The following is a 17,376-nucleotide window of genomic DNA, read 5'->3' on the forward strand; positions in this document are numbered from 1 at the left end:
CATAGAAGCAAAAGTTTCTCTAGTATATATACCAAGAAATGGAATGGTCAAGTTGTTAAGTTATAAGCATTTTCAGCCATACTAGATTTTGCCAAGTTAATCTCCAAAATAGTGGTACCCAATATACATTCCAGCCAGCAGTGAAGTAGAGTTCCCATGTCTCTACCACTTTGTCAGAACTGTATATTGTCAAATTAAAAAATTTTGCCAACCTGCTGTGTATGTATGGCATCTCATCTGTTAAATTCGCACTGCCTCGATTACTGAGTATCTTATTTCATATTTAATGTATTGGTCATTTAAGTTTTCTGTCAATTTTTTGTTCATACCCTTTACCCATTTTTTTATTAAGTTATTTGTCTTTTTCTTACTCATTCGTAGGGGTTCCTTACATAATCTGACTCCTGATCTTTTGTTGCAGTATCTTTTCCTGACATACAACTTTATATCTAATTTGTGATGCCTCTCCTTGAGCAAAAACTTTAATTTTAATGTAGTAAACTATATTTTTCTGTTAATGAATTTGTGTCTTACTTTAAGAATTCTTGTTATCTGGACATACTCAATTTAATAATGGATTAGAAACAATACTGTGGTAGAACATTCCCATTCTTAGAAACTATATACTGAAGTTTTAGGAATAAGAGGACATGATCCATATGAGTTACCTTCTGTGGTTCTATTTTGTTTGTGTGTGGAGAAAGAAAGATAATGTGTAAGTGATAAAGCAATCAGGACAGAATTTTACAGGTAATTTTACAGAATCCGGGTAAAGGAGATGACATTTTTTCCCTTTAATTTGTTGTTTATAATAGTATTATTTCAGTTTTTCCCTAAAAAATAAGTATTTGTAGTCTCTGGTAATGTCTGCCTAGATATGGCAATACTATTTTCATAATATAGAATAGAAAGTCCAGAAATAGATACTAGGATGAGGAAAATCTAGGACAAAGATATATTCTAAGGGAGGAGGAGAGCTTCTTAACCAAGACTAGAACCCCAGGAGTTAAAAAGAATACATTTTTTTGACTACATAAAAAATTTGCGTAGCAGAATATTATTAAAAATGTCAGTAAATTTAGGAAAATTACTTCTGACGCACAGGATAGACATTTAATGTTTATGATGAACAGAGCACTCATAGATTATCAGGTAGGGAGCAAACAACAGAATAGAAAAATGGACATGGGGTTTGGAAAGACAACCACAGCAGAGATAATCTCAATGGTATAAATATATGCAAAAAGAGACTCAAACTCACTAGTAATTAGCAAAATGATAGGGAGATTTCATACCCAACAGATGGAGAAATTAGAGTGATAAAGTACCTTGCAGGCAGAGATGCATTAATTACTACCATGTATTTGGAAAACAGTCTAGTAGCATATATTAAAATGTTGCCTCTCCTAGAAATCTATCCCATAAAAATACAAACACCAGTTAGTGTGTGTACAAAGATGTTCAGTACTACCTTTGTTGTAGTCATAGAAGATTGAAACAGAGAGAATATGAATACCCTTCTCTAGAGAATGTTTAAATAAATACACACCACAGTATATGATGAGTCATTAAGCACCCCCCCAAAAAATCTATTAACACAAAGATGCAAAAGAGTATGGTAATATTCCATTTTTTTGAAAATCAAATAAAAGTCTTTATAACTGTGTACATATATGATACATATAGGTGGATAAAATATGCAAAGGTATACTGTGCTAAAGTGGTTTATGGAGATGGGATGAGATGGGTAAAGAGATGATTCTAAAGGAAAAGGGGGGGAAACATGTTAAATGAAAAGTTTTGATAGATTTAAATACATTTCTCCAAAGAAGATATGCAGATTGGCAAAGAACATGGAAACATGGTCAATATTACTAATTATTAGGGGAATGCAAGTAAAAACCACAATAAGATAGCACCTCATATGCATTAGGATGGCTATTATAAACAACAACAGAAAATCACAGGTATTGGCAAAGATATAGAGAAATTGGAACCCTCGTGTGCTACTGGTGGGAATGTAAAATGGTGCAACCACTATGGAAAACAGTATGGTGCTTCCTCTAAAAATTAAAAATAGAATTACCATATGATCCAACAGTTTTGCTTCTGATTATGTACACAGAAGAATTGAAAGCAGAGTCTCATGTTCATAACAGCATTATTCAGCTGACAAAAAGTGTCTTATCAATTCATCCACTGATAGACACTTAAGGAGCAATTTAACTGTATGAATGGTTAAACAGAATTTATATAAATACAGTAGAATTTTATCCAGCCTTTAAAAGGAAGAAAATCCTGGTACACACTACAGTGTAGGTGAACCTTGAGGACATTATGCTAAGTGAAATAAGGAGTCACAAGAAGGTAATGTATGGTTCTGTTTGTATGAGGTACCAGAGTGGGTACAGAGTTTCATTTGCAAGATGAAGAGTTCTGGAAATCAGTTGCACACTAGTGTGTCCTTTGCACCACAGAACTGCATACTTAAAAATGGTTAAGCTGGAAATGTTGGGTGTTTACTATAATTTTTTTTAAAGTATTGATAACATCACATTTGTGCAGTGAAGTAAATTATTCAAATTAGTGTAATTACAGTAAGAAATTAGTTTAAAAACATACAGCCAGTTTAACATTTAAATAATTTGTAACTGATGGGGCACATTTTCAGACATAAGACCAAGAATACAGATTAAAACTATAACTTCTTACTTTTTTGTAAGAATCCTAGGATTCCTTCTTGAAAATTAGAATCTGAATAAAGCAACCCAAGTCGTGTTTTTCTTACACACGTTCATGAATAACTCACCCATAATGATGAGAGTGTAGTTATATTAAATAAAAATTTGGCTTATTTTCTATAAAATAGCCTTTTTAAGTTTGTTTGTTTTCATCCTGTCATTTCTTTTTAAGAGAAATACCAGTAGACAGACAAAGCCACTCAAAGTTCAAGTTATGCATTCGTCTATTGTTGCACATCAGAATTTTGGTTTGAAACTTTTGTCTTGGCTGGGAAGTATTATTGGATATTCAGGTAGGTCCATAAAACCTTTTACAAATTGACTTAAAAATGAGTTCATATGCTCTAGCAAAACTATTTTGGAAAAGTAACAAATGGAATCAGGTGTTCTGGTTTTCTTTTCTTTCTTTGCCTTAGTTTTAAAATACCATCTCAAAATATCTTTATATACACAAATATTTCCCAAATTTTGATCTATGGGATCTTTTTTATATACATACATTTATGTATTTTCATACATAAATAAAAGATATTTATTTATCTTCAAATAAATAAAGGAAACAGTGGGTTAAACGATTGTAAATGATTTTAATATGCTAATGAATCTAAATCTTACCAACTTTATAAAAGAACCTATTTTTAATGGAGCCTCCTGTGGAATTCTTTCCCACAAAGCAAGCTAGAAAAAGCTACTGTAAATAGAACCTAAATGGTTGTTTAAAGGATATCTTTGTTTTGATTTCTATAATATGTGTTTACTGATAATTTGCAACCCTGAAAATATGCAAATTTGAAGTTACTGTGTATTTGAGTTTTTGTTTTTCCACAATCTACAGATTAGATAATCTTTTAAAAGTACTGGTAATAATTAAGAGCCTTCATGTCCAATGCCAAAAATACAAGTTTGTTGTGTAACACTGAAGAATAAACTAGGAATACATCTAAGCTGTCCTACATTTCTGCAGGCAAGGGATGTGGTTTGAATAGATATTACAATGTTTGCTATAAAAAAAATTTCTAAAACATTTGTATTAAGAAGCTATTAGAAAGAGTATTGCCAACTGTGAACTGACAGGTGAAAATCAGGAGGTGTGGCAATTTAGTAGAACATGTTTGCTTGCCTTTTAAATGTCTTTCCAATTAGTTTTATTAACCTTTTTTAACTTTGCTGTTTTCCATTGGGTATCTATCTGAATGCCAAGTACTGTGCTACAGAATTAATAAATAGTGTCATGGAAACAGTTTTCTGCTAAAAATTTTCTTTGAGAAAATTTATCATCAATAATTTAAAGACCTTATCATCTATTATTTAATATGTATATAAAATTTTCTCTGTAGCCTTCTAAAAAATTTGTTTGGTAGCTCTTATAATTAAATTTTAAAAGAAGTTTCAGATTATTTTACGTGATTGTAGATGACTAAAAACAGTGATTTTAAATATAAAATATGAAACTGGAAGGTATTAAAGTTCTAGTTTTGTTAATGCTTACATTAATATTTAAAGGTTTTTTTTTTTAGTTTAGCATTTAGAATATGTAGGAATTTGCCTTCCAAAGCCTCTCATATAGTGGGTATACATAAGTATATATTTTTGTATTTTTGTTTAATGAAGAACATTTTGCATAATAACAGTAAAATGGACTGGTATATATAAAGTACAGAGCATGTATTCTTTTAAATGGTAGCATAATTTCATATTATTCCTATCTTCTGTTATCATAGGATATATAATTTTATTAATATATAATTTTTTAAACTAATATAATTTTACTAATACCTGGTTTAATTAGCATAGGTGCTTAGAAAACTGTGTTTACTTCAGTGGCTTTTGGATTCTTTGTTTAAATTGTTTAAAAGATCATTGCCATTCTGATAGACAAATGTTTTGGTATTCTGGAATAAAAATTGGTATATAATGCAAGATTTGGAATTTTTCTCCATTTTGTGAAAATGTTAACAAAATAGTTAATAAAGTTACTTTTTCTGAATAAATTTGACCTTTTAAAGGCAAGTAAAAACTATAGTAAGTCCGTTTGAACATTTTTACTAATATGTTATTTTAATATTTGAAGTTAACTATTTCTTGACTATTTTTCTTTCTGTTTTAAGATGGCCTTCGCCGAATTTTATGTCAGGTTGGTTTACAAGAAGGGCCAGATGGTGAAAACTCTTCTCTAGTGGATAGATTGATGCTTAGTGATTCCAAATTGTGGAAAGGTAAGTATCTTAACTACTGTAAGGTATAGGGGAACTTTCATAGGTAATTGGGATATTTAAGTTTCTTTTTCATTTGAGGAAATATTTAATAAATATGTTTATGGTTTTTAGAATTAGCTCATGCAATCTTATTCTTTGGGGAGAAAACAGATTTGAGGATCCATGACTCAAATAACCTTTGTTTTGTTGGAAGAATTCATTTAGAAAAACTGATTTTTAAAGAACAGGTTTCACATGTTTTAAGGAATACATGTAGAGTTTTGCGCTTGAGACTTAAAAATACAATTGATCATATGAAAACTTTGAAAATGTAATTTTTGGCTTGTTTGGTATATCGTCATGTTACATCTGCTCTTTTTGTAAAAGGTGCTAGGAGTGTGTATCATCAGTTGTTCATGAGCAGTCTACTTATGGATTTGAAATACAAGAAACTGTTTGCTGTTCGATTTGCAAAGGTAAGTAGTTTCTCACTTTTGAAGAATAATAAAATAGATTATATACAGAATAGCTGTAGTCCATGATTATATCCAGCATTTGTAAAATTAATAGCTAATAGCAATATGTCATTATGTTAATTTTAAATTCTAAGAAACTTCATAAATTATCTTTTTAGCTTTTATCAATAGAATAAAAGTCTAGCAGTGAGGTTTTTCATGTATATAACCTGCCATGATAATATGAATATCCATCTATGCAGTGTCTATGACATGAAGTGATAAATGGATACTTTAAACCTGTACCATTCTGAATTATGATATTATTCCTATTAAATTTTGTGTAGGAAAAGATAATCTTAGTTGAAACGACATGTGTATATGGATGTGATTTAAAAATCATGAACTCTAGGTTGTTGATATCATTGAATTATGTTCTTCTCCCTTAAGCTAACTGCTTTGCTATTTTTATTCACCTGAATTAGGGATTATTAACAAAGGAAACATAAGAATCATTTGAGGAGCTCTTTCAAAATATACATGTTTGTGTCTTCCACTCTCAAACCTGCTGAAGAGAATTAACCAAGAATAGGGTCTAATCATGTGTACTTTGAAAGAGCCATCAGGTGACTGTGATAGGCATCCAGAAGTAATGAAAGTCTGATTTCATCAGACAGTGTAAAGCTACTGTGATTTAGCTCCACCTGAGTTCAATGACAGCCCAGGATTTTAATAGCTGTTACTCTTATTTGAGCTCGTAAACTGCCATTGTGCTCAAAAAGATTGAATAGTGCATCAGTGTTTTTACAGATTAGTATATTGGTAGTTGGTAGAAATCATTCCAGTTTTTCTCATAGCACATCTTATTGACTCCTCCAGCACTGATTTTTCATTATAATCCTTAAACATTTGGTCATTGTGGATTAGAGGTGAATCTCCCCCTTGTTGTTTAGAATTACCAGCAGTTGCAGAGAGATTTTATGGAGGATGATCACGAGCGAGCAGTGTCCGTGACTGCTCTGTCTGTCCAGTTCTTCACCGCACCTACTCTGGTGAGTAGTGCTTGCCTCTTCTTTGTCACTGATAGCTGGCACTCCTTGCCTTTTTTTGCCTTCTTAATAGAACTATGAGCGTTTGCAGAGTGATTATGTGACAGATGACCACGACAGAGAGTTTTCAATCGCAGACTTCTCGGTTCAGATTTTCACAGTCCCTTCACTTGTAAGTACTAAAAGACGAAGAAGAACTTTCTTGTTTTCCACTAGAGGGAGTAAAGCCTTAAAATAATAGAGAACTGAGATCTGTATATTTCTGAATAGAAAAATATTTTATTAATGGGTGATAAGACTTCAGATGCCTTGTATACCAGAAGATATAACTTTGAATGTGTAATCTGGAGGGGGAAAGTTATTTGAACTCAATCTGTACTTTCTCATAGTACTTCCTTGAGGTTTTGAACTGACAAGTTCATTAAACTCATTAGTTTAACAAGTTTATCCATTAGAAACAGCATATTGTGCAAATTCCTTGACTGTCCAGTGGTTAGAACTCAGTGCTTTTGCCGGCTCCTGGGTTCAGTCCCTGGTTGGGGAACTAGAATCTCACAAACGACACAGTGTGGCCAAAAAAGAAAGGCAGGAAGGAAGAAACAGCCCATTGTATATAATCTCACATTTTGAAAAGCCTCCTTTTCCACCCTAAGGGAAGGGATTACTAAGGCAATTGAATCATGATGATTCGGTTATCTTGTACTAAGTTTCACTAGTTGTTCCAGCAGGCATCCTTGTGTTTTCATAATATTGAATAATTAATATTTAACTCATTTAAACAAAACTTTGAGCACCTGTTATTTATTTAGTTCTGTGCTTTGGGAATGAAATGATGAACAAAAACAGACGTAGTCTTTGCCCTCATGAAACTTACTGTAGAGGGAAAGACACATAAATGGTTAATTAAAGCTATAATAAAAACTCTGAAGAATTTGGTTGTTTTGAGAGAATAGTAAAAAGATCTGACCTTTTTCCAGTTTGGTAGAGGATTCTATGTAGCTTTATGCAGGCTCATGAAGGAAAATCTATTCAGAGGAACCAGCACTTGAGAAAACCCTGAAGTAGGTACATTCCTATAAAGGGAATAGAAGGAAAGAAGTGCAGTCAAACATCCTTGAACATGGAATAAAATGAGACCAGAAACATAGGCAAGGACCTAACTGTATGGAGTTAAGAGGCTGCTGCTGCTGCTGCTGCTGCTGCTGCTGCTGCTGCTGCTGCTGCTGCTGCTGCTGCTGCTAAGTCACTTCAGTCGTGTCTGACTCTGTGCGACCCCATAGACGGCAGCCTACCAGGCTCCGCCATCCCTGGGATTCTCCAGGCAAGAATACTGGAGTGGGGTGCCATTGCCTTCTCTGTAAGAGTATGCTACACTTATTTTATTAATAAGGTGTCTGTTCCAGCTTCTTTTTTTAATGACTGTTTTTTCCTCAGATACTTTTATATTCAAAGGTGTATTCTAACACAGCTGAAGCTATCTGAAGTCTATTTACTCACTAATGAGATATTTTGGTCCAAATTAAGGATTTTTATTTTTATCTTAAGAGCATTGGAAGGCATTGAAGAGTTTGAAGTGGCACTTACATCATCACATTTGTGATTTTTAAAAGATGAAGCTTTTTGTAATTTGGAGAACAAATTTGCTGCGGCAGTAGTGGTTGTGGGGAGCCTGTTAGGGATTGTGGCAAAGGGTCTAGAAGTTGTGAGAGAGATGTAAGTAGTGAAATCTGCTAAACAACCACACTTTGGGTTTCAGGGATATTGGGTTTGGTGAGTCGTTGATTATTGGGTTTGAGGGGAAAACGTGAAGGTGATTCTTGGGTTTCTGATTGTAACCAAGTAGGTTTCTCTGCCACTTGCATAGGAAGTTTTGGAGAATGAGTAGAACTTGTAAAGAGGGCAAGTATTGCTTTCAGTTTAGTCGGCAGTAAGTTTGAGAAGCTTCTGAGACAGTCCCATGTGTAATCAAACCTGCATTTCTCCCTCATTGATCCTTTTGTCCGTTTCGATGCCAGTGCTCAGTTTGAATAATTTTAGCCTAATATTCCATTTTAATATTTTATTGAGCTCTAGATCTCCTTTTATTATTCTTTCCAAGAAATTTATTGGGACTTCCACGATGGTTCAGTGGCAAAGACTTTGTGTGCCGCGCCCCCCAACTACCACCAATACGGGGGGCCCAGATTCAGTCTCTGCTTGGGGAACTAGACCCCACACGCAGCAACTAAAGAGCCCATGTGCTGCAACTAAACCCTGATGCAAGTAAATATAAGAACTGAGCTAAAAAAAGAAAAAAAAATTTTCTTAATTATTTTAGGCCTTTTTTTTTTTTAAGGACTAAAATCATTTTGTCAATTTCAAAAAACAAAGACACATATTAGGGGTTTTGACTAAAAACCTACTGGCTCAGTGTTAAAGAATCCTCTTGGCAGCACAGGAGACGCAAGTTCAGTCCCTGGGTCGGGAAGATCCCCTGGAGAAGGAAATGGTAACCCACTCCAGTATTCTTGCCCGGAAAATCCTGTGGACAGAAGAACCTGGTGGGCTATAGCCCATGGGGTCTTAAAAGAGTCAGACGTGACTTGATGACTAAACAACAACAAACAGAAATAAATTTGTCAGTTTCAAAAACATGTTAGAGTTTTTGACTGAAAAAATGTTTTAATTATAGATAATTTGGGAAGAACTGATATTTTTGCAATATTGAATATCCCCATCTAGGAACATAATTTGTCCTAAAAGTGTTTTATGTTTTATATTTTTGACACTATTATAAATTACTCACAGTTTTAATCTCATTATGGATAATATATTAAGAACTACTGATTTTTATATATCCATCTTGTATCTATCTGGTTTTCTTATTAACATTTTCTCTAATATTTTGTGTTAATTCCTTAGAATTTCTAGTAATCTGCATATAATAATTTTTGTTTTTTTCTAATTCAATTTTTTATGTTTGCTTCTTACCTGACTCCTTTAGCTAGAAACGCTAGAAAAATAACATGTATTTGTAATTCAGAGCATATTTATTTAGAATTTTTATTAACTAGGCATTGTTTGAGGCTCTGGAGATAAGTAGAGCAATAAACAAAAAAGACAAAAGACCTTGTTCCCATGGAATTGACAATCTTAACTAAGAAGAGATACATGTATGTAATACTACTTATAAATAAAGGTCGTTGAAAAGTGCTATAAAGTAGGAAAGCAGATTAAAAGGTTAGAGAGTGACAGTGAAAGGGTCATATTTTATACAAGGTTTTCCAAAAAAAGCCTCTTGGAGAGATGGTGTTTGAACAGAGACATGAGGGAGTAAGTGATGTGCCTAGCTGGTGGAAAAGTCTCCTCAGCAGAGAAAAATAGCAAATGCAAAGTTCTGAGGTGAATGTGCACTTGACATTTTAGAAGAAAAAACCCAAATCAGGCCAATGTTGCTAGAGTGACTGAGGAGGAGAATGATCCGTGAGGTCACTGAGTTTGGGGATGGGGTGTGATGGGAGTAGGCAGTGCCAGACCTTGAAGGCCATTGTAATACGACTCCTTCTGTCTTTTATCTAAAGGAAGTAGAAAAAGGGAAATAGTAAAGAACACAAATTAACAAAACAAAATGTACAGAAAGTTTTTCTTTGAGGATAAGAAAAGCAAAACTGGTGGGAGATAGATCTCTAGAAAGTCTAATAAGAAAAATAGAAAAAATTTTAATTTAAAAAGGATTGCAAAAGCTACAAATCTTATAGGTTTCAAATAGAAAATAGGCAATATTAGGATCCAGTTAATATAATTGGAAATCTAGATGAGATAAACAGATCCCTAAGAAAAAAACACCGGTTATTACAGGAGAAACAAGAAATAGAAATTTTAATTAATATAAAAATCTGCTCCCAAGGAAGTCCCCAGGCCCAAAGGCTATACTGGGAAATTCTTCCAAATATTTAAGAAAAAAATAATACCTGTCTTATATAACTTTTCCTAGAAAACAGAGAAAGAATATACTTGACAATTTAATGACATCCTCTGTAATCTTATTACCAAAACTGAGATTGAATTGCAGCCAGAATCAAGCAATATGGGAAAAGGATAACATATCATAACCAAGTTTGTTTTATTTCTTTAAGGCAAGAGTAGTATACCATTTGAAAACAAAATCAGCTTGCATAAAAGAGCTTATTAACAGACAAAAAGGAGGAAAATTGATCATATCAGATGCTTGTCCAGAATTCATGATTTAAAACAAATTAATAAAACCTCATTGCAAATGAAATAGGAATAAAAGAATTTCTTTGATCTGATAAAGTACCTAAGAGCAAAACAAAAAGTAAAAATTGAAAGCAAACAGTGTGCTTGATGGCAAGATAGTAAAAGCTTGTCCCCTGAGACTAGAAGTTTTTCTTAAGTCAGTGAAATTGCATATACTCATTTAATTGTCTCAAAATTGACTAATACAGCAAACAAGAAGGAAAATCGTTTTACTTGTCAATTCCTCCCCTCCTTCAAACATGAACTGTAGTCTTCACTGTCTGGGAAAATTAACATAAATTAATCCTATTGACTTTGAGCTTCTTGGAGCCTAAGTCCTGGCAGTGAGATGATGATTTAAGAGTTTTTCAAAGGGATGTTTAACTGTACATTAATAGATTTTCTCCTTATCTGATGACTTTACCACTTAAAACCTCTACATTAGGCATCTTTTCTTCTTTGACATCTTTGTCTTCTTTCAGTTGACAGTTTGGAGTTTAGTGATATCAGTTAAAAATTATAATGTATATTACCTTAACCCAGTAATTCACTTCTAGGAAATTATTTTCTGAATCTCCTTGCAGCTGTACACAGTAGATAATTGTTGCAGTATCTTTTGTGATAAATAGCATAAGATTGGGAAAAACCCAAATGCTCACCAGTAAAGGACCTGGCTAATAAAGTATGATAGAAGAGAATAGTTGTGATAGTTAAAAAGAATGAGAGAATTTATGTTAACTGGTATGGAATAATCTCCAAAATATATCAGGTGAAAAACCAAGTGCAGAACAGTGTTTATAATATGCTATCCTTTGGGCAGGAGGCAGAGGGCAGAGATCATTTTACATACTCATACTTACATCTACTTAATAACATTTATTCATGTATACTATAAATGTATATATATATGTGTGTATGTATGCATACATGTATATGTTATACACACACCACCTCTGGAAGTATATGTAAGAAAACTGCTAACAAACATTGCCTTTGAAAGGGGAACTTTGGGAGCTAAGAGACTACCTTTTTACTTTTTTTGCATCATTTAAGTGTATTTGCTTATTCAAAAATACATAGATATGTATATCTATACATAGAAAGAAACAAAAAATAAATCTCAACTAAGGTTAAAAGAAATATGGTTTCATATTTCATACTGAGTTCTACAGAATCTGTGATATAAGCCTGTGGATCCTAGAATAATTATACCATACCATTATAGGTGTCTAAATGTCTCAGTTAAGGAAAATTTGCAGCCTGGTTCAGATCCCCCACCCTGAATTGTCTTTGAATAATGAGCCTTGGATCTGTCTCCTTACATTCTGGCATCTTTCTCCGTGATATAATTGTTGCTTCATACACGTGGCAATTGGAGTAAGTAATTGTTATTTAGAAATACACAATAATGCATTTATGATATTATGATATTATATAGTTGTATTGAAAAAGGCCTAAACTGAAAGAGCTAGCCACTGTTGGTGACTTTTTTTTTTTAAGCTTTGTGGTAAATAGTTTTTTATTACCGTGTATTCTAATATACTTTGTCTTAGGCTCGGATGCTTATCACAGAAGAAAACCTGATGACCACTATCATTAAGACTTTCATGGATCATTTGAGGCATCGAGATGTCCAAGGCAGATTTCAGTTTGAACGATATACTGCTTTACAAGCCTTTAAGTTTAGGAGGGTTCAGAGTCTTATTTTAGATCTCAAGTAAGTTTTTGTTTAGTTGTTAAACCAATTGCAACTTGTAAAAGGTCATTGTTTATTCGTATACTCATTGCTGTTTTTATCTTGTTCAGGTATGTGTTAATTAGCAAACCAGCTGAATGGTCAGATGGTCTGAGGCAGAAGTTCCTGGAAGGATTTGATGCCTTTCTGGAATTACTCAAATGTATGCAGGTATGTATAAATGGATACATTTCAAAAGGGAAATGTTTACTTTTTCCTTTTTGGCTCACTGATCTAAATATCTTTCTGTTTGCATTTTTTTCATTCTGGGCATATTTTTAAAAGAATAATTTGGATAGCTACAATTTGGACCAAGAAGCTCCTCTTAATTGGAAACTCTTAGAAAGGTGTAGAATACATGAGATCCCAGCAGAGGTTCTGACATCTGCTGTTCTTTTGTATTTGGTTATTCTTTTGGTTACCGTTAATGTTCTTTCTTTGGGGGCTTCACATTAGTTGTTTTGTTTTGAATATGCTTGAATGGAAGTATTGTCAACTTAGTTAAGAAGCTATGTTTATGTGTTTTTTTAATGTTTCCATATTTCTTGTTTCATGGATGCCATATTTATATGATATAGTATAGAACTCTCCTCACCAGCTGCCCCTTTTAATTTTCTTTTTGGATACACCTCTGTATACAAAATAAAATCTAGAAACAAATTAACTGGTATAGTTAACCAGTTTTTGTTGTTATTGTTTTGTTTGTTTTTAGCTACAACTTGAGGCTTGTGGGATTTCAGTCCCCAACCAAGGATCAAACCTCAGCAGTGAGAGCACTAGTCCTAGCCACTAGACAGCCAGGGGATTCCCCTGGCTGCAAAAAGATAGAGAACATTTCAGAAAACATGAGCAATATCATTATGCTTTCCTTAGTACCTGTCCTTTTTAGGATATATTCTAGTTCCCGTGTTATGTGGTAGTTTAATGGATGTTAAATTTATTATAGTACTTCTGTTTTTTGCTTTGTGCCTGTAGAAACAGTAGCTACCTTGGTTAATTTGAATACTCAAAATATCATATATTTTCCATCATTTAATTAGTTCTGTTCCACCAGGGTAGTTAGGCTAGTTTCTAAAGAGGTATATTTTTTTGTATTAAAAGCTGTTTATCTTTTTCTAGTTTTGCTTTCCTTCAGACTCTGAAAACTTGCAGTTGCAAATTACAAATAAATATAAAAATTTTATTTTATCATTTTATAGAACATATTTATAAATTCAATAGCATTTTAAAAGCCTGTCAAATTTCTTCTGGCAGTTTTTTCTATAGATGATAGAACTAAAAAGGAATTTTTGAAGGATTGTTGCAGTGAAGTACAAATTTTATTGTCTAAAACATGTAGAAGATTGCTTCTAAAGTAATTCATTCTATATTTTACTGGGATTTTTTTCTTTATAAAATTTTAGGGAATATTATATAAACATGTAATTTAAGAAGTTGGACTTCTCATACTGCTTGAAACTTCCTGTTAAAACTTTTTTGTAATCAGTATATATTTCATCTACATTATTTCTTAAGTTTCTATGTAGAAGAACAAATGTAATTTTAATTTATTTAAAATCTTTTCACTTCAAGGGAATGGATCCAATTACACGTCAAGTAGGACAGCATATTGAAATGGAACCAGAATGGGAAGCAGCCTTCACACTACAAATGAAATTAACACATGTCATTTCAATGATACAAGACTGGTGTGCTTTAGACGTGAGTCTCTTCTGGGGTCAGGGATAGGAGATAAATGGAGGAGGGGCAGAGATAAACAATTTCCTAAGTAAAATATGAGGCAGTTTGGAGAGGATAGTGATGATATGCTCATAAAATAGCATATTTTCCTCTTTCACCTATACATTCAATAAAAATTACAATTCTAAAGCCTTAGGGAAATTAGAAAATAGAGGGAGATGTAGTCCACACTCGTTCTTATGTTGCTGTCTTCTTTTTTTTCCCCATAATCCTATCAAGATTTTGAGCATATAAAAAGTTTATAAATTACCCCAAAATGAAATTTTACTATTAGTACATTTATCCTGTGTCTTTAAATGGTGTTGGCCACCTTTGGCTGTAAAATCTAGATGAGAGGTGTAAGTTAGGAGATCAGAGAAGGCTTCCATGAGATCTAAACTATGTGTCAGAGTTAACTGATCAGAGTAAAGAATATTCGTGACTGAGGAAAAGCTGTATCATGCTCTCTGATGAAGAGGAGTATGGTTGTTCCAGAAGCTGTGAGAGGCTGTAGTTGGAGCAGAGGTTGAAGACATGACTTTGCAGGGCTGTGTTCAGAAATCTGAATTTTATTCTGACTGAAGTGGATGCTATTTGAGACTCCCAAGCAGAAAAGTGACATGATCCAGTTTACATGTTTTTGAAAGTTACCTTGTGTGGATAACAGAAGGAGGAGGACAAGAGTAGAAGCAGGAAATTCAGTGGAGACACATTGGCTTTCCTTTAAGTGACTGGAGATATCAGTGGCCAGGTTTGAGAGCATTTTGGATGTGGTTGCTAGCTTAGTAATAGATTGCACAATGGGGAATGAGGAAAATAGAGGCCAGAAATAAACCCACAGAATTATGGTCAGTTAATCCACAACAAAGGAGACAGTATGCCATGGAAAGAAGGTGATCTTTTTCAGTAAGTAATGCTGGGAAAACTGGACAGCTGCATGTAAAAGAATGAAATTAGAACATTTCCTCACACCGTATAAAAGAATAAACTCAAATTGGATTAAGAGCTAAATGTAAGACTGGAAACCATAAAGCTCCTAGAAGAAAGCATAGAACACTCTTTGACATAAATCTTAGTAAATTTTTTGGATGTATTTCCTAAGGCAAAGGAAACAAAAGCAAAAGAATAAACAAATGGAACCTAACTAAACTTAAAAGCTTCCACACAGCAAAGAAAACCATCAACAAAACAGAGACACAACCTACTGAGGAGGAGAAAATATTTGCCAGTGAGATGACCAATAAGGGATTATTATCCAAAATATATAAACAGCCCATACAGCTCAATATCAAACAAACAAAATATCAAAAAAATAGCCCAATTTAAAAATGGGCAGAAGACCCGAATGGACATTTTTCCAAGGTAGACATACAGATGACCAGTAGGCACATGAAAAGACGCTTAACACTGCTAATCATAAGAGAAATGCAAATCAAACCACGATGAGCTACCACTTCACACACGTCAGAATAGTCATCACAGAGAACACAAATAACACATGTTGGCGAGGATGTGGAGGAAAGGAAACCTGTACAACTGTTAGTGTGAATGTAAATTGTTGTAGCCACTATGGAAAACAATATGGAAGTTCTTCAAAAACTAAAAATAGAGCCACCATAAAATGCAGCAATCCCACTCCTAGGTATTTATCTGAAGATAGAGAAACACTAATTTGAAGAAATACATGCTGGCCAATGAGCCTGGGAGGCTACAGTCCACTCACAAACAGCTGGGCTTGACTGAGTGACCAAGACTCCAGTGTTCACAGCAGCACAATTGCGAGGATACAGTGTCCAGCAGATGAGTGCCTAAGAATGGGGGGGGTAGGTGTGGTAGAATATTACTCAGCCAGGAAAAGAATGGAATTTTGCATTAGCAACAACATTGATGGACCCTGGAGGGTATTATGCTTAGTGAAATAAGTCAGAAAGACAAATCTTATAATCACTTATGTGTGGAATCTAAAAAATAAAACAGAAGCAGACTCACAGCTACAGAGAACAAACTAGTGGTTACCAGTGGAGAGAAAGAAGACCAGGAGGGGCAAAATAGGAGAGATTAAGAGGTACAAACCACTGTGTATAAAATAAATAAGCTATAAAAATATATTGTACAACACAATATAGTCAATATTTTATAATAACTAAATGGAATATAATCTATAAAAATGTACATCAACTATGCCTCAATTTAAAGAAAAAAATGGGGAATGAGGAAAAGGAATATATTAGAATGACTTCTAGATTTCTGCACCTCTGTAGAGATATTTCCTGAGACAGGACCTTGGATAGAGGGAGCAAGTTGCAAGGGAAGATTTAGTTTGCCCGTATTGATATTTGAGGTAAACATTCATCATTGAATTTGAGATTCCTATTTTAATATTGTAGAAACTTAACATAAAATCCTCTTTTACAGGAGAAAGTGTTAATTGAGGCTTACAAGAAATGCCTTGCTGTATTGATGCAGTGTCATGGTGGTTTTACTGATGGTGAACAGCCAGTCACGTTAAGCATTTGTGGACATTCAGTGGAAACTATCAGATACTGTGTTTCCAAAGACAAAGTTAGCATTCACCTCCCAGTTTCTCGCTTACTTGCAGGTAAAACATTTTTCCCTAAAAAAGGAACCCTGAAATTGTCTTTTGAATTGTCATTTGTGGTTAGTATTTACTGAATACTTACAATGCTGTATTTTGAAAGTGTTCTTGTTCAGATCAGTCTATCACTTAAGTGATTGTTAATAAATTGAAAACACCCTAGACTTCCTCTCTCTCTAAGCAGTTTCTTATTGATAAATTTTTTAATCATCAGGTTGAAGTGAGTTCCAAATTAGGCCTTTTTAATCGTAAGTAGCTGATTTACACACTATTTACACATGCTCGACTATTTGAAGCTGCTACCTCACGGCAGCCAGAAACTCTGCATATGCACTCGTCTGTCTCTATAGACATAGTAACTTTCTTCCACATTTCTTGAGTGCAGGAATTCTCAGCCTGTTCACACACTGTTCCCTGTAGTTCCGTTTTCAACTCGGAGAGTAGAAAAGTAAAGTAAATATTTTCACTCATTGCAGAATTTGCAATGTAGCTTAAATGTGTGGCTCAGTAACTTAATAACGTGAAAGTAGTTTGTGTGTGTGTGTGTGTGCAAGTGTAAAAGACTGGAGAATTGGTATCTTTTCTTCCTTAAATGTTTGGTAGAATTCACCAGTAAAATAGTATGGAACTGATACTTTCCCTTTTTTGAT

The 17,376-nt window shown here is 33.7% G+C and overlaps 1 protein-coding gene across 13 annotated transcripts in view; it reads left to right on the forward strand.

Moving 5' to 3' along the window:
• UBR2 (ubiquitin protein ligase E3 component n-recognin 2) overlaps positions 1–17,376 on the forward strand; it is a 103,830-nt gene that overhangs the window by 42,406 nt on the left and 44,048 nt on the right. For 7 of the 13 annotated variants that reach the window (XR_011251463.1, XR_011251462.1, XR_011251464.1 and 4 more), the window contains 8 exons: positions 2,914–3,034; positions 4,850–4,957; positions 5,324–5,412; positions 6,514–6,612; positions 12,230–12,393; positions 12,483–12,582; positions 13,984–14,112; positions 16,546–16,729. Coding sequence is in view for 6 of the 13 variants with exons in the window: in XM_069564471.1 (XP_069420572.1) it covers positions 2,914–3,034; positions 4,850–4,957; positions 5,324–5,412; positions 6,514–6,612; positions 12,230–12,393; positions 12,483–12,582; positions 13,984–14,112; positions 16,546–16,729 (994 nt within the window). In the remaining 7 variants the exon portion in view is untranslated. Of the gene's footprint in view, positions 1–2,913; positions 3,035–4,849; positions 4,958–5,323; positions 5,413–6,344; positions 6,444–6,513; positions 6,613–11,901; positions 12,054–12,229; positions 12,394–12,482; positions 12,583–13,983; positions 14,113–16,545; positions 16,730–17,376 lie in introns of all 13 variants that reach the window. The other 6 variants (XR_011251466.1, XR_011251467.1, XR_011251468.1 and 3 more) reach the window with 3 other exon arrangements.

This window comes from Ovis canadensis, chromosome 20 (genome assembly GCF_042477335.2).
Source record: "Ovis canadensis isolate MfBH-ARS-UI-01 breed Bighorn chromosome 20, ARS-UI_OviCan_v2, whole genome shotgun sequence".
In the NCBI taxonomy this organism is placed as follows: Eukaryota; Metazoa; Chordata; class Mammalia; order Artiodactyla; family Bovidae; genus Ovis; species Ovis canadensis.